The sequence below is a fragment of the Leiobunum rupestre genome, chromosome 8 (genome assembly GCF_980474605.1).
Source record: "Leiobunum rupestre chromosome 8, qqLeiRupe1.1.hap1, whole genome shotgun sequence".
NCBI classification, from domain to species: Eukaryota; Metazoa; Arthropoda; class Arachnida; order Opiliones; family Sclerosomatidae; genus Leiobunum; species Leiobunum rupestre.
The window spans coordinates 12,101,610-12,122,704 of record NC_143391.1 but is presented as its reverse complement, the minus strand read 5'-3'; the positions used below and the strand labels follow the sequence as shown (position 1 = coordinate 12,122,704).

The 21,095-nt window shown below is 40.2% G+C and overlaps 2 protein-coding genes across 2 annotated transcripts; both read left to right on the top strand.

Moving 5' to 3' along the window:
* The first annotated feature begins 855 nt into the window (after positions 1 to 855).
* On the top strand, positions 856 to 3,465 carry LOC149932408 (uncharacterized). The gene has a single exon (XM_090157114.1). The coding sequence runs from the start codon at positions 856 to 858 to the stop codon at positions 3,463 to 3,465; it is 2,610 nt and encodes an 869-aa protein (XP_090013240.1).
* A 3-nt stretch (positions 3,466 to 3,468) lies between these two features.
* LOC149932407 (uncharacterized) lies at positions 3,469 to 5,896 on the top strand. The gene is made up of 2 exons (XM_090157113.1): positions 3,469 to 4,444; positions 4,503 to 5,896. Exons 1-2 carry the CDS (start codon positions 3,469 to 3,471, stop codon positions 5,894 to 5,896), a joined length of 2,370 nt encoding a protein of 789 aa, XP_090013239.1.
* The last annotated feature ends 15,199 nt before the right edge of the window (positions 5,897 to 21,095 follow it).

Below are 21,095 nucleotides of genomic sequence, written 5' to 3'. Positions count from 1 at the left end.
CTAAGTCACATTGTAGGCCACAATCTATTGAAGTGTCAGACACTGTCGCTTCAGTACCCTTACAGGTCTTGCTAGATCACACCATTCTCAGAATAATTAAGCTGCAAGAGGAAGTTCTACAAAATTACGCCAAAGCCTTAAACATAACGTTAAAAGGAACCACCTGTGGACTAAGACCTATCGGTACGAGCTATTTGTAAGTTTTTAAATTTTATCAAATTTGTTTAGAGTTTAGCTAATCTACTTATTAGCAAATTTTTTCATCCTTAAACATACCGCCAAGGGATTAAAAACACGGCAAATTAAAAGTGGTGTTAACAATTCGATATTTATCCAAAGGAAAAAACGTATCCAAACTTTAATCTGGGAAAAACCGAGGGAAAAACTGTCACTGAGAGTTGACTTTCCTAATCCACGTGGCGCGGGCATAAGTTGTTCATAACCTAGCTAGTTATTTTTTAACAAGAATTTTATGATATTGCGTAAATGTTTTTGACTGTAGATGTTTTTTATTTAATAAGAAAGTATGATAATTTTAAATGTAAAAAACGGTTTATTTTTAGTAATCATATTTTAAATCTGTATATAAACTATGAACGTTCAGTCAACAGTATCAGTCAACTTCTGTACTCTTCATCGTCACGATTATTCTTTGAATTTTAATAAATGGTTTTTAGCTGTTAAATGAGTTCAGTTATTTAGTCTCTAAATCCACGTTCATTTTGGTCCGTCGAGCCGGATACAACGCATCGATTGAAGCTACATTTCAATCTCGTCGTTCCAGCAATCATTTCGTGAGAAGTTTGGAGTCTTTATCTGAAGCTCATTAACCAGTCATTGTTCTTGTTACCTTTCATGGACGCCATAATCAATAAACGTAAGAACATCAAGAGCCAGATCACTCGTATCGAGAATATCACTCTACAACCTTTGACCAAGCTGGAGCTGATTCTCTTGACTGACACCGACGTTACTTTCTACCTAAACAAGATTCAAAAACTATCCTCTGAGTTGGATACAATTCAAGAACTGTTGATGAACAAATGCAAGGCTGAAGAGTCTGATACCCACGACTTAGAATACAATACGCTCATGACGAGATTGGAATTTTTGGAACGGCTTCTTCAAGCCTCAAGCAATCAACGATCTACAACGGCAGCAAACCTCGTTAACCATATCAAACCAACAGCTGACATTAGGCTTCCTCCGATTGATCTTCCGAAGTTTGTTGGCAACTACATCGAATGGTTTCCCTTCCACGACTTATTTGTGGCCACAGTTCACGACAATTCATTACTATCCGGAGCACAGAAGTTGCACTACCTCAAGAATGCTACCTATGGCGACGCATCACTTCTTATTCAGTCATTACAACTAACGGATGGTAATTACATGGAAGCCTGGGACATCTTGAAGAATAGGTACCATAACTCAAGAGAAATAATCGAAGCGCATGTCCGACCTTTGTTCAGTCAGCCAGCTGTCAAGGAAGAATCTTCGACAGCTATACGTCGCTTAATAGATACCACATCAGAATGTATCAGGCCCCTGAAGGTATTGCAAGAACCTGTGGAATACTGGGACGCAGTACTAATTTACATCGTCAAAGAGAAATTGGACATAGAGTCACGTCGACATTGGGAATTGTCCTTAACTGGGACTAATCGACCGAAATATGAAGAACTGTCAACGTTTCTCGAACAGCGGGCGAGAGCAATGGCTGCCTCACAGTCATCGGCAATCACCTCAAAGTCAAAAGAAATGTCTTATCAACGAAGGCATACGACTTCACACCATGGAGCAATCAAACCGAACTGTATCGTTTGCACCGAAGAGCATCCGATATACAAATGCCCTATGTTCATCAAAATGGCCGTGGAAGAAAGATGGAACATAGTCAAGAAGCACTCATTGTGCTATAACTGCCTTCGCCTTGATCATCAAAGTCACGATTGTAAATGGGGAGTTTGCAAACTATGTAAAGTTAAACACAATACTTTACTTCATCGACAACCTCAAGATCCGAAAAAGAAACCGGCAGATGTTACCACTTATGTTACAAGAGACACTTCAATCGCAATACCAAACAAGAATGGCGTGTCCCAAGTTCTGCTTCCAACGGTTATAATTCAAACTAAGGACGTTACTGGACATTTCCAACCACTTCGAGCTCTCTTAGATTCAGCATCACAGGCAACATTTATTACTGAACAAGGTATTCGAAGACTGCAACTGAAACGTACTCGCTCCAATCTCACTATAGGTGGCATTGGCGCCACCGGCATTGGAACTTCTCGGGGAAGCGTGCAATTGGATATACAGATTGGAGCAGACACTATCATATCCGTAGATGCCTTAATCCTCCATAAAATCACTGAGAATTTGCCAAGTTATTCGTTCAATCCCAGCCAATTATCATATATCAAGGGACTGAAATTAGCGGATTCAACCTTCAACATTTCTGGTCCGGTTGACGTGCTTCTCGGAGCTGACATTTACTTTGATGTAGTCGAAGAACGAATACGCAAGGGACGACGACAACTACCTATAGCCTTCAAGACGAGTTTCGGATGGGCTCTTGGCGGGACATTGCATCAAGAAGCATCAAGGATTCCGAGCAATTCAATTCAAGTCCATTCCTGTACGCTGAACGATCAACTTTCCAAGTTCTGGGAACTTGAAGAACTTACCTCTAGAAGAATACTTACCTCGGACGAGAAGAAATGCGAACAATTTTTCAAAGAAACACATTTACGAACCAGTTCAGGAAGATTCGTCGTACGCCTTCCTTTCAAATCTGATCCAAAAGAACTGGGTGACTCGAGAAAATCTGCTATCAAGAGGTTTCTACATTTGGAACGGCGTCTACAAGCTGACCCAGTCCTTCTGCGGAAATATCACGACTTCATGGATGAGTACATTGAGATGGGACATATGGAAGTATTAAACCAGAGTCATCAAGACGAGGCTGCATATTATCTGCCACACCATGCGGTGATCAAAGAGTCCAGCACCACAACGAAGTTACGAGTAGTGTTCGATGCGTCAGCGAAAACCACAACTGGACAATCTCTGAACGACATTCTGTTGGTTGGTCCAAAACTGCAGGATGACCTGATCAGTCTTCTGCTTCGATTCCGAGCTTATCCTATCGTAATGATAGCCGACATAGCCAAGATGTATCGGCAAATCTTCATACACCCAGACGATAGAAGATGGCAGCGAATCATATGGAGAGAAGATTCTTCTAGACCTCTAAAAGAATATCAACTTAAAACGGTCACGTATGGGACAGCGTCTGCCCCCTACCTTGCAACGAAGGCATTGCAACAGCTATCGAAAGATGTACGAGAAAGATTACCGTTGGCTTCATCTGCACTAGCCGAAGACTTTTACATGGACGATTTAATGACAGGAGTGAAAACACGAAACGAAGGTCTACAACTTCAAAATCAAATACTATAAGCAATGAAGGAGTCCTGCTTCGAGCTGAGAAAATGGGCGTCAAACGACCCATTATTACTGAATGCATTACCACCAGAGCTACGAGAAATTCAAGGTCCATTGAGTATCGACAATGAAGAAACGATCAAAACATTGGGACTACATTGGACGCCAGCTCAAGATTGCTTCACATTTTCTGTAACGTCACCTGCATCCAGAAATATCATTACAAAACGAACCATTTTGTCAGACACCGCTAAGATCTTCGACCCTCTTGGCTTGCTGGCACCTATCGTGATCTCGGCGAAGATTTTACTTCAGGAGATGTGGCAACTTAAAATTGACTGGGACGAGGAGCTACCGACTCAATTGATTAACAAATGGCAAGCTTTCAGAGAAAACCTAACATGCATCGAGAAACTAGCAATTCCACGCTATATATCCCGTCCAGAAGCACGAGACAAAAGCTTACATGGGTTCAGCGACGCCTCTGAAAAGGGATTTGCAGCATCAATTTATATGAAAACTGTTTCGTCAGATGGTCAAATCTATATCCAATTGATCGCAGCGAAGACCAGAGTAGCCCCTTTAAAGAAGACGAGCATACCAAGACTGGAGCTTTGCGGAGCAGTTTTACTGGCAAGACTTGTCAAACTGGTGCTAGAATCGATTAAAGAAGACATCCCTCATCTACACTGCTGGACCGATTCAACAATCGTTCTAGCCTGGTTTTCATCACCGCCACATAGATGGAAAACATTTGTGGCAAACCGAGTCGCTGAAATTCAGGAGCTATTACCATCCGCTCACTGGTGTCACGTTCCAGGTGATTCAAATCCAGCAGACTGCGCCTCCCGGGGTATCACTGCCGCAGAACTGCAACAACATCCATTATGGTGGAATGGTCCGGAGTGTCTGCTACATGACCAACAATTCCAATCGACTACAGCCATAATCGAATCCAAGGACTGTATCCTCGAAGAAAAGATTGCCTTGCCAAGTTGGCGACGCTCTACTTTCAAAGTTTTCTTCGCTTCGTAAATTATTAACTATAACAGCATACATTTTTCGATTTGCCCACAACGCACGAACTCCCAAAGCTGATAGGAACACCAGAATTATTGGTCCTCTATCATTGAAGGAACGTGAGGCGGCTCTCATTCACTGGATTGGAAAAGTACAACAGGAAGCGTTTGCCGAAGACTACGAACGACTTTGCCAGAAGAAAGACCTTTCTACTAGAATTAAGTTAATGACCTTATATCCATTTGTGGATTCGCTTGGTATAATAAGAGTTGGAGGCCGTCTTCGAAACTCAAGGCTTTCGCAAGATCAAGTCCATCCAATGATTCTACCTCGAAGAAGTCCGCTCACCGATTTGATCATTAACCATGAACACATCAAACAGCTCCATGGAGGTCCACAACTTCTAATTTCACTTCTCCAAAGAAAATACTGGATTGTTGGGATACGAGATGCAGTACGGTTTCACATACGTCGATGCGTTCGCTGTATCCGACAACAAGCCATAACCGCCAAACAGCTTATGGGTGACTTTCCAATTGCCAGAGTAAGACCAGCCCGAGCTTTCCTCACTTGCGGCGTCGACTACGCTGGACCTTTCATACTCAGAGTTCTAAAAGGCCGAGGCCAAAAGACGTTTAAGGCATACGTAGCCTTATTTGCCTGTTTCAGTACTCGTGCCTTACATTTGGAATTAGTAAGCGATATGACGACAGAGGCGTTTCTAGCCGCATTGAAGCGATTCGTCTCTCGAAGGGGGAAATGCAACACCATCTACAGCGATTGTGGGTCAAATTTCATTGGCGCTAATCGAGAATTGAAAGACTTTATCAAACTCATCGCGGCAACGACCAGCCAGTCCAAAATCACCGACTGGTCTGCAGAGGAAGGCATCCATTGGTGCTTTAATCCACCGGCAGCACCTAATTTTGGCGGCCTGTGGGAAGCTGGTGTCAAATCGGTCAAATTTCATTTGAAGAGAGTCACCGGTTCCACAACTCTAAATTACGAAGAATTCCAGACGTTACTCTGTCAAATCGAGGCCTGCCTCAATTCCAGACCCCTGACTTCCATGAGTAACGATCCGAGCGACTTGTCCGTCTTAACTCCGGGTCACTTTCTTGTGGGTGGACCTCTTACCGCTGTTCCTGAGCCTGACCGAACTTCTGAGAAAATCAACCGACTCTCTCGATGGCAGCTAACGCAGAAATTACTTCAGCATTTTTGGACCAAGCCATATCCGAACCTCACGGTCGACACCCTGGTTTTATTAAAAGACGAAAATTTACCTCCAACAAAATGGAAGTTGGGTCGCATCGTGGAAGTTCATCCTGGTACAGATGATCGTGTACGTGTGGTGACTATAAAAACGGCTGACAATCAAATCAAAAGACCAATAACAAAACTGTGTCCGTTACCATTAGAATAAGTCACTTACCTTTTGAAACTTAACGTTCCAAGGCGGGCGGAATGTTCATAACCTAGCTAGTTATTTTTTAACAAGAATTTTATGATATTGCGTAAATGTTTTTGACTGTAGATGTTTTTTATTTAATGGGAAAGTATGATAATTTTAAATGTAAAAAACGGTTTATTTTTAGTAATCATATTTTAAATCTGTATATAAACTATGAACGTTCAGTCAACAGTATCAGTCAACTTCTGTACTCTTTATCGTCATGATTATTCTTTGAATTTTAATAAATGGTTTTTAGCTGTTAAATGAGTTCAGTTATTTAGTCTCTAAATCCCCGTTCATAAGTAACGACGGAAATACTGCCAGAAGAGCATTTTCACCAGAAAATCAGGAACTGGTTTCGGAAATACCTGGGATTGAAGAATGGCTCATACAAAAATTTCGTTATATCGTCTGCACTTCCAATAAACGCCATCAAATTTGGCCAGTATTGTCGACAGCTGGGAGAAATGTACATTCAACATTACAAATGGTTTTATATGCCGGTAACACTTCACAAAATCCTTCTTCATGGGGAAGTCATTGTTGAAACATCCGCATTACCGGTAGGAATATTAAGTGAGCAAGCTGGTGAATCCCAAAACAAAATGTATTTTGTTGAGCTCTAGATTCTTCTAGATCCCATTTTATCCTATTATTCTTTGAAAAAAGACTTAAAAAGAAATTCACAGTCATTTCCCAAAGAAGCGATAGAAATTTTTCAAGAACCGGAGATACCCGAATCTTTGACGAATGTAGATAATCGAATTAACGACGAAGACGTTGTGGCAGAAGATTCCTTAGAAAATTTTAACTTAACTAATTTGGACTCGGAATCTGATACAAGACCTGAAGACATAGAAATATAAATATTTGGATAAATAATTTAAAATCTAGCCCAAAAATAGCCAAATTTGTGGGCTATTTTTCGGAAATATTATTACAAATTAGATTGTAAATTACTGGAAAACTACGGAAAGTCGCAAAGGTTTCTCAGCGGCATACATAAAGAGACTTGGCCTCTATCTATTTCAAAAGAAATTGTTGATCTGTACCTGCCCTTTCTTTGTTAAAAAATCGATGATTAGGTACGATTTTTGTCGGTTTTTCGTTAATATTTCGTTTTTTAAATATGATTTTTCGATCAAATTTTTATTATTTGCTAAGAATCGTATTGTCTACCCATTTCCATAACAAAAATAGTAAAAAAACGTAGTAGAAAAAGATAAGGGACGTAACTGAAAAACAATTATTTAATTTTCTGGAGAATCCAAATATTTCAAATAATAGGCCGATAAAAATATTATCCTACTAGCAGACTTCCCATCAGTACTTCCCCCGCGTGAACCTGCGAAAAAGAGGATTTCTCTGATTGGTCGAAATTTACGGACATCTTCGACGATTTGTTTTGCAGTCTAACGAATTCGCAATTCGCGAATCGGCAAGTTTGAAGCGAATGGATTCTCCAAAGAAAAGGTTTGTTAATGTTTTTGTTTTTTTGATAAATGTAAATTAAATAACATTTAAATAAAATTTGAATTTAATGTATTTAAATAAAGGCATTATAGAATAGACTGATATAAAAAGTGTTTTTAATCGTTAATATTTTTCAGGGACGCTCTTAAGCCAAGGCCTAACAATAGCCCACTAAGCTCAGTCAAAATTGCAGAATTAATCGCAAAAGGAAATTGGACTAAACTTCTAAAAGATATCCCCAAAGAATATTCGGATGAGATTATTGCAAAACATCATTCAAGAAGTAAAAAACACAAAAACCAAGGCTACCGTATGTTCAAATCTAACCGAGTCACGAATGTTTTCTTATCACACCAGCCTAGTCAATGTCTCTTATACATTAAAGCGAAAGTTCGTGCTTCTTACAAAGCAAACGGCATTTATAATTGCTTTGTTTCAATGGATGATAGTAAGGGAACTATTGTTTCGGGATTGTGAGAGTGTCCTTGTGGCCAGGGAGGAGTTTGTAGCCATGTTGCGGCTACTTTGTGGTACATTTTGTTTGTTAATGAATGAATGTAATATTTAACTGTGATATTTTTCAGTTACTTTTGATTTTAAAGAAATTTTTGATAATGGTGAGAAAGGGATAATACCAGTAATAAAAAATGATTTGTGATTTTAATATTTTATTTTTTTACATCAAGAAAGAGTTCAGAAATAAAATTTACCAAATTTATTATCAAGAAAAATACAAGTTACGAAGCTAGAATAGCTTGTATATAACCCACAGGTGGAAAAGCAAGAAAAGAAATTAAACGGTAGAATGGAGAAACTCATGAGAGCGGCAGCGGAAAGTCCAACGAGATTGAGCAGAAAGTACATCTGCGGGGAGGGAGTTCCAAGTTTGGATAGCACGGAAAGCAAGGTGTCATTGACGTTGTTTGGTCCGCGCCCGTGGTTTGAATATTTTTGCTGCATGACCCCTGGTCTTGCGAAGAGTGTCTAATTTGAAGAAAGCGGACAACTGGAGAGCAGACTGACCCGACCACATGCTCCAGATACACACCAAGTCATTAATCGCGTGTCTGAGAAGCGGGGAGTCCAGTTTGAGGGCCTCATTCCGTGCAACCGGAGGAAGGCACTCGAGGCCCTTAGTGAGTTTAGTAAAACGGTTGTGGGCTTTTGTAAGGTTGTCCCGGTCACTTTGAAGGGGCGGGCTCCACACTTCGGATCCAAAGTTGATTTAGGGCAAGACAAGGGAGTTGTACAAGGTACGTATCAGCCGTGGGGAGCGAAAATAAAAAGAGCGACGCGTCAAGCCGGTGATAGAATTAATCTTTTTAACAGCTTTTGTGTAGTGGTGACTGAAGTTGAGGGAGGAGTCCACCCAAACTCCGAGATCGCGCACCGGAGAATCACTGGTCGGGATAGTAGAACCACCCAAAAAGTACGAAGCACAGGGATTAGAACGCACATTTTGTGAACTTTAGCCCAGGCCGCCACAGCCTGGAGGTCTTGATTGAGGCGCTGTTGATCTAATGAGGTGGAAACCTGGTTTGCTAATTTTGAGTCGTCGAGAGTGTTGGACCGCCTGCGGCATGGAATTGATGAAAACGGTGAAAAGGATCGGACCAAGCACACTCCCCTGGGGAACCCCTGTGAGAGGAGTTTGTGGTGGTGAAGCATACCCTTGAAGGACAATAGAATGCTGACGGCCGATGACGAAGTTGGAGAGCCATGTGAGAGCAGCTCCCGTAATACCAGCTTTCTGCAGAGCAGCAATCAATTCAGGATGGGGGACGGTATCGAACGCTTTTCGGAAGTCAAGATAAATGACATCGACAGGCTTCCCCTCATCCAACCAGGTGGTCCAGTCGTTAGTGGCAGACAAGAGATTTGTGGTGCAAGAATGTTTGACGCGAAATCCATGTTGAGACGGATGGAGAAAACTGGTGGCCTCCAGGAAGGCACGGATGGGTTTATCAACCAAGCGTTCTCCAATTCGAGCAACGTGACAGGTGTTGGCAATAGGGCGGTAATTGGCAGGGTTGTCACGGGCGCCAGCTTTATGAATCGGAGTGATGTTGGCACTCTTCCATTGCTGGGGTACAATCCCTGTAGTGAAACTCATATTGTACATGATGCATAACGGAGAGGCGAGGGCATTGGCTATTAGTTTAAGCAGGAACGGGGCCAGCAGATTGGGTAGAGTTCAACGACAGCAGTTGTTTGTGTACATCAGTCGCAGTACAAGAAAAGGAGTCGAGAGAAGGCTGGGCACTGCCAGGGGTGGGAAGCATAGTAGAGGGCGAAAATGATTGATTAACAGTAGACTACTGGAATCAGAGATGAAATGGTCAGTGAGGATAGTAGCCATCAAACTTGGTTCAGTGACAAGTTGGCCATCAGAGGCCCTCATCGCTGTAATGGTGAATTTAGTTCGCCGCAATCTATTAACATGACTGTAGAAGACCTTCGGATTGGAAGCCATTTGCTCGGTGAGGTCAGCTTCAAATTTGCGCTTAAAGTTTCGACTGGCGTTAGTTACGGCATTCCTGGCATTTTTGTACGCAGCGTAGTCCTTTTCAACCCGAGATTGGGAGTACCCACGGCGTTTAGAACGCGCGTACTGCGCCCAGGTAGTGGTTTTAAAATGGAAGGATTTCTGGAAGCGTGCAGAGAAATGAGCCGGACGAAGAGGACCGATGACCCGAAAAGGAACAAAACGCTGAATACCATCATGAAGAATGGCCGAAAAACGGGACCAGCAGAATTCAACATCGCCAGAGCCAAATTCAGCTCGCCAGTCGACCTGGGAGATAAAGGTACCGAACGAGTCGTAGTCCCCTCTGAAGAAGTCACGACATTGGCGGTGAGGCACCGTTGGTGTTGGGCAGGTGATGCATAAGAGAATGACATTGTGGTCACATTTACCCAGTGGAGGGAGCTGTTTTACATCGTAGACAAGGTGTTCTTCAATAGAGAAGATAAGGTCCAGTGTACTAGGGCGCTGGAAGACATATCCCAAACGGGTGTGACAGTAGATGGACTGTGTTAAGTTGGCGTCAGTGACCATTTCGAAAAACCGCTTAGTGGCGGCATCAGCTGGGGGAACAATGCGTCCTAAGGACCAGTTTACGTAGGGATAGTTAAAGTCTCCCAGCAGTATTAACTCCGAGCGAAGGGTTGCATTGAAGCGGAGAGTGGCTTGTAGGACGTCTAGCAGTTTAGTGTGGTTGTCAAAGGAGGGAGACCGGTAAAGAAGGCAGAACAGGAACGAACGTCCCGGGATGGAACATTGAACAATCAGGAAATCCAGCCCGTACTGGGAGGAGAGGGTGTCTGAGTCAGATGGTGACAGGATATGGTGCTGCTGCACAGTGCAGAAAGTAGGAAACATGAGAGCGATGCCCCCTCCCTTTTGGGAGCCAGAGCGGTCCCGGCGGAATATAGTAAACTGCGGCAGCCTCAGTTCGCCATCAAAGACCTCAGGTTTGAGACCAGTTTCCGTGAGAGCAACTATGTCGACGTGGTTGGTGTAGATTATAGAGGCAAGTTCCGACGTCTTGTAGGTGGTTAGAGTACAAGGGTTGGTCAGCAGAAGCAAAAGCGGTTGACGTTGGGAAGAGTCACTCAGTGAGTTGGGAATCGAGGGGTAAGACAGTCTCAGATAATCTGTACACCGAGTTCGTGCATTTAGCACTGTTAAAGGTACATATTTTCAAGAGTTCGCGAGTTCCATTTAGCACTGTCAAAGGTACGGCACTGTACACCGAGTTCGCAGAGTGTCTTACCCCTCGTTGGGAATAAACAGCCCCGCAAGGGGGTTCAGATAAGAAGATTGAGGAGTATTAGCAGAATTTACAGAAACCACCGGAAGACAACCATCCTGAGTCGAATCAATTGCCGCGACAAGAACATTATCGTGCTTGGACGAATCCACAGGGTTAGTTAGAGAAATCCAGTCAGTTTCCGGGCAATTTAGTAAAGTTGTCGAAAATGATAGCTCACCTCGCTTTTCACATGTACGGAGGCTTCGAGCGTTTAAAAGTAGATGGTTTGAGTAAGGGAAATGTGCAGGAGGAAGGTTACCCATCGGGTGCGAATGTGGCGCCGGAATGGTTGTTTGAGTAAATGAATGTGGCGCCGGAATGGTTGTTTGAGTAAATGAATGTGGCGCAGGAATGGTTATTTGAGTAAACGAATGTAGTGCAGGAATGGTTATTTGAGTAGATGAATGTGATACAGGAATTGTTGTTTGAGTAAAAGAATGTGGCGCAGATATGGTTTTTTGAGGAAATGCTTGTCAGTATTATTGAGGGGGGCATTGTTGCCCTGATTTGAACGATGCCGACGAGCGTGAGTATTGTTCATGCCCCAAGGGTACAAAATTTGGGTAAATAGTTGAGCAGTAACTGTGTGGTTGAGGAATGGTAGGCATGACGAATTGTGGGAGGTTCGATAGGTGTTGAGGCTGGTGCGATGCATGATGGCACCATTCTGGAGTTGGTGGAAAGTGAGTAGGTGACGAATGTACCCCTAATTGTTGAGGTTTTTGAGAGTTGAAGTGTCCATGGTTCCGGTGGGAAGGTACTTTGTGGATAGCTCCGGTTGTATGAGTAGGGGGAAATGGGAGACGTGTACGTGGTGTAGCATTCCTATGAGGTTTGGAGGCTAACGGTATTGGTACAACTTTGTAATTCCAAACGCGAAGATTTTTTTCACCATTCTGAAGGCGTCGCTGTAATTCATTTACGGCAGAGTGGTAAAGGTGCTGTTGGGTTATTGTACGATCAGGGCGAGTATGTAGTTCAAATGCTGGATCTTGGCGAAGGTAGGATATATGTTGAAGGAACTTAGATTTATTTTGTCCGTTGTCAAATAAAAGTTTGAAAGGCCTAGGATGACCTGAGAGTGAAGGACGGTCACGTGGGAGGCGAAAGTATTTGGTCTGCTGGGGTAGCTCGCACTGACGTAATAAGTCTGCAACTTCAGCGCGTCCTGAACAATCATCAGAAGATTGTTGATCTTCGGGGACGTTAAGTAGTAGCACATTATTTTTCCGTAAGTCTTCTTGACGTTTGTCAACAATCTCCTGAACCTTAGCTTAACTTCAGATAAGTGGGTCGTTTCACGTTTTTGAAGAAGAGGATCAATTCTCTCAAAATCATTATTTGTTATTTTGGAGATGTCAATCAGACTTTCCATTTTAACAACATATTTTCCAAATTCATTGAATTAGGAAATATAAGTTTAAGAATTCTAAAGTCCAATTAGACAATTCATTTGATATTTTTAACTTATAATTTACGTGTTAATCATAAGAAACGTTCGCGTAAGGCCACGATTCTTGCTAAGGCTTATGTTTCCCACAAAAATACTGCAGCAGACGAAATTTGTTTTGAACGTTTTTTATAGTTTTGATATCTGTACATAGATGGCGCTGCTGTTGAACATACGTCACAGACTTACTTCGCCTTCCTACCCCCTTTCCGAAATCCTCTAGTAGTGAGGGAAAGATAACAACTTAGGCGAAATATTTTTATCGGCCTATTAATGTATATACCCTCGGGAATTTTTGCCACAAAAGCCGTTTTCTGAAACATCGTGCTTATGCTGTTCACGTCTTTGCACCAAAAATGCTTTTTTATTAAATTTTGGTGGGTCTGTCAGTCAGTGGTACCAAGAATAAATATGTAATTTGATCAAGAATAAAGAGCGCGGGTTAACACATGGACTAATTAATTAGTCCATGGTTAACAGTTTCAATCGTCTGTTTGTGGATTTTAATTATTTTCAAATGGTTAACTGCCTTATTAAAAACTGTTCGAGTAGTTCAATTAGAAAGGGAGACCGAAAATTTTCATTTTATTCGATTCAGAAGGTAATTTTAAAAGGGATCTCCACACAGGCCTAATTTGATAAGCTTTGCCAACTTCTTTTCGTAGATATTTAAATAACCCGGGTTTAAAATCTTATCTTTTTTTATTTTAAAGCTTGAATCTAATTTTCGTACGTTTTGCCGCTTCGATGAGATTACCAACAAAATGATTACCTATTTAGTAGCTAAGCGCGAAATGGTTTGTATTTTTAATCCCCCTCCCCCGGTTTCCATGTGCAAACTATGTATACTAAGCAGATTTCCAATTTTGCGCGCCAGTGACATCAGGGAATAATTTAATTTTATCAAATTGTTGATTATCACTCTAAAATATTTTACGCCCAAACTTGGGTCACCTACCCGAAAAAAAAAACACTGCTCCGACGAATTCCTAGAAATTGACGAGTCTCACGAATCGGCAACAAATCGCCTGGTATTTACTGTGACGCTAACTCACAAAGAATACGAACAAATGGCTCCGCACAAAGCCACTTATAACAGCGGAGAAGTAGAGAGAGTGAAATCTCAGCGAGAGTATTGGGTTTTTCCAAAAGGAAATTTTTAAATTCATGAAAAGTCTTAGGAACGAAGTATAATTAGAACTAATCTCACTTAATGTCACGCCTACATGATTATTCCTTTTAGTCTGTCTTTCACTGGAATTTGTCTGGCTGCATAGTACATGCGCCATGCAGCAAGCCTACTTCCAGTTGAGAGACAGACTAAAAGGAATAATCATGTAGGCGTGACATTAAGTGAGATTAATTTTAATTATATCACCGTAGTTCAAAAAGTTAAGAAAATGGAAGGGTCGACTCAAGCCATAGTTAAATTAACTACGTATATACAGAAGTTAATAATGGTGAGGAAGTATTTAACTTTCTATTCCGCCTAAGTAGAGCTCAGGGTTTAATTATTCGAATTAAAATTTATTTTTTGCATATTAAATAGTTTTATAACCGCGAATAATGTCCATAAATAAACAGTTAACCGAAATTTTTATGAAAAATCGTAATTTTGGCGGTTAATTTATCTCTTTCGCCGAGCTCTACGCCTAAGTTAAAATCGTTTGACATCCTTTGCGGCAATGACTAGAGCAGCGGTTCCCAAAAGGTGTTCCGCGGAACCCTGGGGTTCCGTGGAAGGGTTACAGGCATAGACATAATAAAGAAATAGACACCTTACACGGAGTTTGATTTGCCAAAAATATACGGGAGCGATAACTAGCAGACAACCGGTATTTGTTCCGTATTCCTGTGGTACCACGTTTAAGCGACGTCTGTCGATTAGGAGAGAAAATAAAATATCATCACGTGACACGTCACACATGTTCGTGTTTGTAATCTTTTAGGTACTCTGACGTGATTCGAGAATATTTTGGCTGTGAGAATTTAAAATAAGGTTAATTTTTATTATAATTTTTAAATAAGTCAATTAATTCTTTCAAACCCAAATAAAAAGCAGCTGATGATCTTTTAATTAAAAACAAAAGTTTCTTCGATCTTAAAAATGGGAATTAACAATTTCATTTTTCCTAGCCGGCCTCAATATTTTAACTTTACAAACTTTTTGGGAGAGCCCCTCTCCCTATATCACTCAATGGCGCTTTAGCCTAAGGCACGGTACAGGGCTGAATAGTACTTATGGCTTAAGCGCCACCAGTTTGGAATATCTGGTGACGCCACTGCTCAAATTATAATAACATAATTAAACCTACACGAAATGATCCTTGGTCAAAATTTAAAGATGAGAAGTTAGCATCACCGGTTTTTTCTATTTAACTTTCAACTGGATGTAATTTCTTTAAATTAAATAAAAAAATTATTTAGACTATTGTTACTTGTTTTAATTCTATGGAAACCAAACCAGACTAGGAATGGCTTTTGGTGTGACCGACCTTTTGCCATTTACAATTTGTATATCCTGTTCTAAAAAGTGATCATTACAAATTAAATCATGATTTGAATGTGTCGCGATTTACAGCAATTGTCCATTGAGAAAGTATTGTAGGTTTTGTTATAAAAAGATTTTAAATAAGAATGAATATTCATCGAAATAATATGATTATTTAATCCTACTTATGGAATGAAACCTTTTCTGGTATTGTTTTACTTGTTATTGCAATGCGTAAAAACACTAAAATTAACCTTTTTTTACCAAATAAAAACAGATTTTTAGTAAAAAACACTTTTTCTATAACTTTTTAATAAAAAAAATCACCAAAACGAATTATGAAACATGTTAGCTAACATAAAAGTACTACCTATCAAATTCACCCCTAAAGTTTTTGCGTCTGATTTTAAACCGGATAAATATTTTTAAGCGTTAGGTACTACGTGGCCTAGGCCAAGCGCTCACTGCTCCTCGTAACGTCTATGTCCTGGCTTCCACAAGCCCTTGCTTCGTAACGGAGACAATGCCTTGTGGAAGGCAGGACGGATTCGAAACAGAGAGACAGTGGGCGCCTAGTCTAAAGCGCCACTTAAGTTTAGTGGCGCTTTATAAGTAGGATTAAACTATCATATTATTTCGATGAATATTCATTCTTATTTAAAATCTTTTTATAACTAAACCTACAATACTTTCTCAATGGACAATTGCTGTAAATCGCGACACATTCAAATCATGATTTAATTTGTAATGACAAAGAATTTAGACCCCAGGAATGGAAACTGCAGCTCTATCTAGTATAATTTACTTGTCCCTAGCCTCCAAAGGCAAACCTAGGTTGACGGGCTTATTTCCGGTTCCATTGATTCGCCTAGCCGGAAGCTCTCCCGTCAACTTGAGAGGTGAGACATTAACGGTTTTTCTTTCGATTCCTGGGGTCTATATTCTTTGGTAATGATCACTTTTTAGAACGGGATATACAAATTGTAAATGGCAAAAGGTGGGTCACACCAAAAGCCATTCCAGCTCTGGTTTGGTTTCCATAGAATTAAAACAAGTAACAATAGTCTAAATAATTTTTTTATTTAATTTAAAGAAATTACATCCAGTTGAAGGTGAAATAGAAAAAACCGGTGATGCTAACTTCTCACCTTTAAATTTTGACCAAGGATAATTTCGTGTAGGTTTAATTATGTTATTATAATTTGAGCAAGATCTCCTTGGTTTTAGCCAATTTTGTTTAGTTATTATGAAGAGATATTCCTCTCTCTATAAAAGAAATGTAGTCTAAGAACTAGAACTTGCTGTATTACGAAATATTGTTGGCATGGACATCTTCCCAGATCACCACGAACGTATGTTTGATGCTGAAGTTGGAATCGAACATCATCATTAAGAAAGTTATTAATTTATATTGCAAGCTCAGACTCCACAAATTAGCGAAGGACAAAAATCTAGAAATGAAGGGTCAAGTCATCAGACTTAAATTGTCAAAGCTAATTTTATTTCAAGGACAATAGCTACATACCTTTAGTAGAATCTTGGAGTCATATTATTAATCCAAGGTAGAATCATCCATTTCATCAAAATTCCATTTACTTTTGTTTACAATTTAGAATCTCAGAATATTCCCATAACAACAGACAGGATAGTACACGAGTTACTTAAGCCTTTGACAAAATATCATTTCGCAATTAGAATTTTTTTGTTTTTAATTATAAGATCATCTGCTGCTTTTTATTTGGGTTTTGAAAGAATTAATTGACTTATTTAAAAATTATAATAAAAATTAACCTTATTTTAAATTCTCACAGCCAAAATATTCGCGAATCACGTCAGAGTACCTAAAAGATTAAAAACACGAACATGTGTGACGTGTCACGTGATGATATTTTATTTTATCTCCTAATCGACAGACGTCGCTTAAACGTGGTACCACAGGAATACGGAACAAATACCGGTTGTCTGCTTGGCGTCGCCTCCGTATTAACCGCCCGTACAATCTTGGGTCTATTTCTTTATTATGTCTATGGTTACAGGGGTTCCGAGAATTCGCAGCGCGGCCATCTTTGTTTGTGTCAAGAGTCTTTAAAAAAAGGAGTTGGGGTTCCGCCAGAATTAGGTGGATCATTTAGGGTTCCATAGCCAAATAAAATTGGGAACCGCTGGACTAGAGAAATAACTTAAAGTGATTAGACTGACCGAATCTGAAGTATACACTGCAAATCTTTATGACGCCTACAGCACGTTTAAAAACACCTAAAGAGCGTAACAAAATTAGAGCACCTGACACATGTTAAACACTTGCATATATGGACTTTTAGTGTTCATCAGATGCAATTATGTGTACGGTAGATGTCCTCCTGATGTGCTCTAAAAGCATTTTAGGTGCTCTGCCGGTGTCATATTGTAACATCTATAGAACGAGACCGTAACAAAATTAGAGCACCTGACACGTGTTGAACACATCAACATATGCACTTTTAGTGATCAGCAGATGCAATTATGTGTAACATATATATACTCTAGATGCACTCGAAGTGCAATTTACGTGCTTCTGCAGATGTTCTATTGTAACATCTATGGAACGAGATCGTAACAAAATTAGAGCATCTGTTACGCCTAAATAACATCTGGCATCGACCGAAAAAATTGAAGACACATCAAATGAACATATAGAAAACACTTGCTCAAATTTCACTATAGTCGTCCAGATATTTAACGACAAAACAGGGCTCACAGATAGTAGTAAACAAAAATACACAGAGAAAAAGGTTCTATTAAAATTACAGAAAGTTTCTAGAAGCACTTCATGCCAGAATATTTCTGTATATTTTACCATTTATTTCGTTTTTTTTAGGATAATAGTAAAAGGGTTGTATTTTTTACAGTAAAAACTAATAGTACTTTTCACAGAACCAAATCTAAGACGTTAAGAGCATAAACTCGTAGAGCCTAACCATGGGGCCTAACGGGCTTTGCTATTTGGTTAATGCAAACTTGGTTACGAAGTTGATATTTGGGTTTCGTCACTAGATTCGTGCCGATCGCACGGGAATCATTTATACAGTTTTCAATCTATATAAGTAGCTATATTATCTGTGATTCAAGCGCAACTTTTTAAGATATAATTTTTAAGCCAATTCAACACAAATAAAAATAAATAAATTAATTTTAGATGTATGGTCTCACATTCTTTTTGAGCACATTTTCGAACACATGAAATATCGTGACCTACGTTGCGTAATCGTCTTCAAGCGTGCTAAAGTCAGCCATCGTGGCTATCCATACGCCACATTTTTTGGACAATGTAAAACCTGCCTGGCTAAATTCTCGGGAATGATCAAAGAAGAACCCGTTAGACTGCCCTTTAGTGGGATATTTTAAGTCTGACCACTCGGCTTCGTCAAAGAGACCTTTGTCTGGAATTGCGAAGAGTAGAGTCGTCGAGAAAATGATCGAGTGCAATATGTCTGCGAAATTAATTCGTACTCTAGAGGCAAGTGATACTATGAAGTTTGGTGATCAGGAACCACCGAATATACCGAAAGCTAGTTGCATGCGTGCCGCAGCTAGCAGAGAACGGAAAGCCCGTCGCTTAGATGACGACCCAGTTCGGACCGTATACGCCTTGAAGGGAGTAAGACCCTACGATGATGTTCTACGAAATATATCCTTAGATAAATTCCATGTACTTTACTGGACTCAGTCCCAGATACACATATATAGGGACTATTTCAGAAGGCATAAGAAAACCGCTAAGCTTTCCATAGACGCGACTGGAGGCGTGGTCAAACGATTAGAACGGCCCTGGTGCGAGAATTGAGGAAGGAAATTTATCACGCTACTCAAATGTTATCAGAGTTGCACAACTCCACCAGCGTAGAATTCTGGTTAGCAACATGGCTTCGTGATGTCGGAAATTTTCCACCCAAAGACGTGGTTTCCAATATGTCCTTAGCCATATTGGTCGTGGTAGTCAAGGCATTTGCCAACTGCTCGTCTCTCGTTGACTACCTCAACAAAACGGCGAGAATCGTTTTCGAGGAGACTCGAGGGGAGACTATTAGTTCTTTACTTTCTAGTTGTTTTGTTCGATGTGACATTGCTCACGTGATAAAATTAATTGTAAGCTTTCCAAGCTTTCATAAACACAATCACCCTTTTAGGCAATTGTATACAAGAGCTTTGGCTCAAGCGGCACTCTGCAAAAATGTTTCAAGCAATATTCTCCATCTGTTTGAGCACAACCGAAGGAAAGTCAGTTAGCACCCAAAATTTCACACTGTGCACGCAACGAAAAAATTGACAACAAGCGGTTGTATCGGACGGTATTGATCACACCAGTGAACACTTAATTCGTCAAGCAGTAAGCAACCCTAACATCGACTGCCAAGAGACGGAACTTGAAGAATCTCCACCAACAACACCTGAAACCGAAGATCTTAGTAAAGGTCCAAATCCGTTCAAGAAAGGGATGATCTATATTATCGATGCCTGTAAGTCAGAACTATTGAACGAAGAACAAGTTGGTGAAAGCTCCAACGTGGCATATGAACCCACCCTTGTGGAAGAAGTACAGAAATTATCCCGGTTGATTCCGTGTTGGACCGGAATAATGATTGATCATTATGGATTTGGAAGAGACGCTGCCATTAGCGCTCCAGTTGAAAATAGCTTTAACAATTTAAAGAATAGGCTCTTTGGTGGACGTTTACCATTACGATTGGACGATTACCTAAAAGAACACACGAAATGAGTCGATGGGGGGATGAAACACAATATATAATCCCTATTTTTATTTAAATTTAATAATCTTTGAAGACAATTCATCGGAGGAAGAAATATCAATTACTGAACCAGAAGTGATTGACCCTGAAAACATTGAGCGAGAAAAAAGTACTGACGCTAACGACGAAAATAGTGAGCAACACAAAGAGCCAAGCGTTTATCCACTAAACAATACCGAAACGTGCATAGTATGCGTTAATCAGGGACCACCTGGTCCAACGGGGTCCACGAATGCAGTATTTGTAAGGTAAAGGCATAAACCTTTTTCGTATTTTATAAATAGTAGTTTCAATTTTAAAAGATAACACATAACACGTTAATATATGTTATAGGTCAAAGTTCATCCATTCCCACCATGCTCAAGTCTCGTGAATAAGGAAGGGCCAGATGACAGACCATTGATTTGCCAAAATTGCCATTTAAAATCAGGAAAAGAAAAACAAAATACAGAAGATAACACTTCCATTTAAAATTAGCGAAATCAAGGCCTGACGGGACCTCCCAGTAAAAGACCAAAGAAATCATACCTAACTCCATGTCCTGACTTTAATGTTACGGGTTTAGGTACTCTAAGGTCTCTGGCTATTAATATATTACAAAACAGTAACAGGTTGCGAGTTGTCAAACACGGAAAAGCAAGGGTATGCGTGCGTAATACTTGCTCTTTTGATAACGTTATACAATTGTTAGCCACAGTGTATTGTGATAGTGAGAACTAAAAGAAGTATATAGAAACCTCAACTCTACCTGCCTTGAAGTTTCTGAAATACTTTATGGAACAGAAGAACATAAGCCAAAAGATTTACGAGAATGGAATGCTTGTTTTAAGGGGAATTTTGACCCGTCAACAGATACCAGGTGAAGAAATGGAAGAGGTTTTATGTCAAGTTTCGGTTGCCGAATTAATTAAAAAACTTTTTACAAACTTTGTTGGTTGCACCGAAAGCAGCATGTGCAGTTCCGCGGATTGCAGAAGAGCACATGCTACTATTAACCGTCCGTTAATTACTTTGGACTGCTACCCAAGAGATATTTCTAAAATAGAAGAATTAATTACCCTTCATTTCGCCTCTTTCCCTAAGTATATCGAATGCCTTTACCAGGGTTGCGTAGATCTTAAATGTATCGACCAAAATATTAGTGATTGTTAGT

Coding starts and splice junctions, on each gene's coding strand:
- LOC149932408 (XM_090157114.1), top strand. CDS start 856: ATGGACGCCATAATCAATAAACGTAAGAACATCAAGAGCCAGATCACT.
- LOC149932407 (XM_090157113.1), top strand. CDS start 3,469: ATGAAGGAGTCCTGCTTCGAGCTGAGAAAATGGGCGTCAAACGACCCA. Junction 4,445..4,502: donor AGAAAAGATTGCCTTGCCAA/GTTGGCGACGCT, acceptor TAACTATAACAG/CATACATTTTTCGATTTGCC.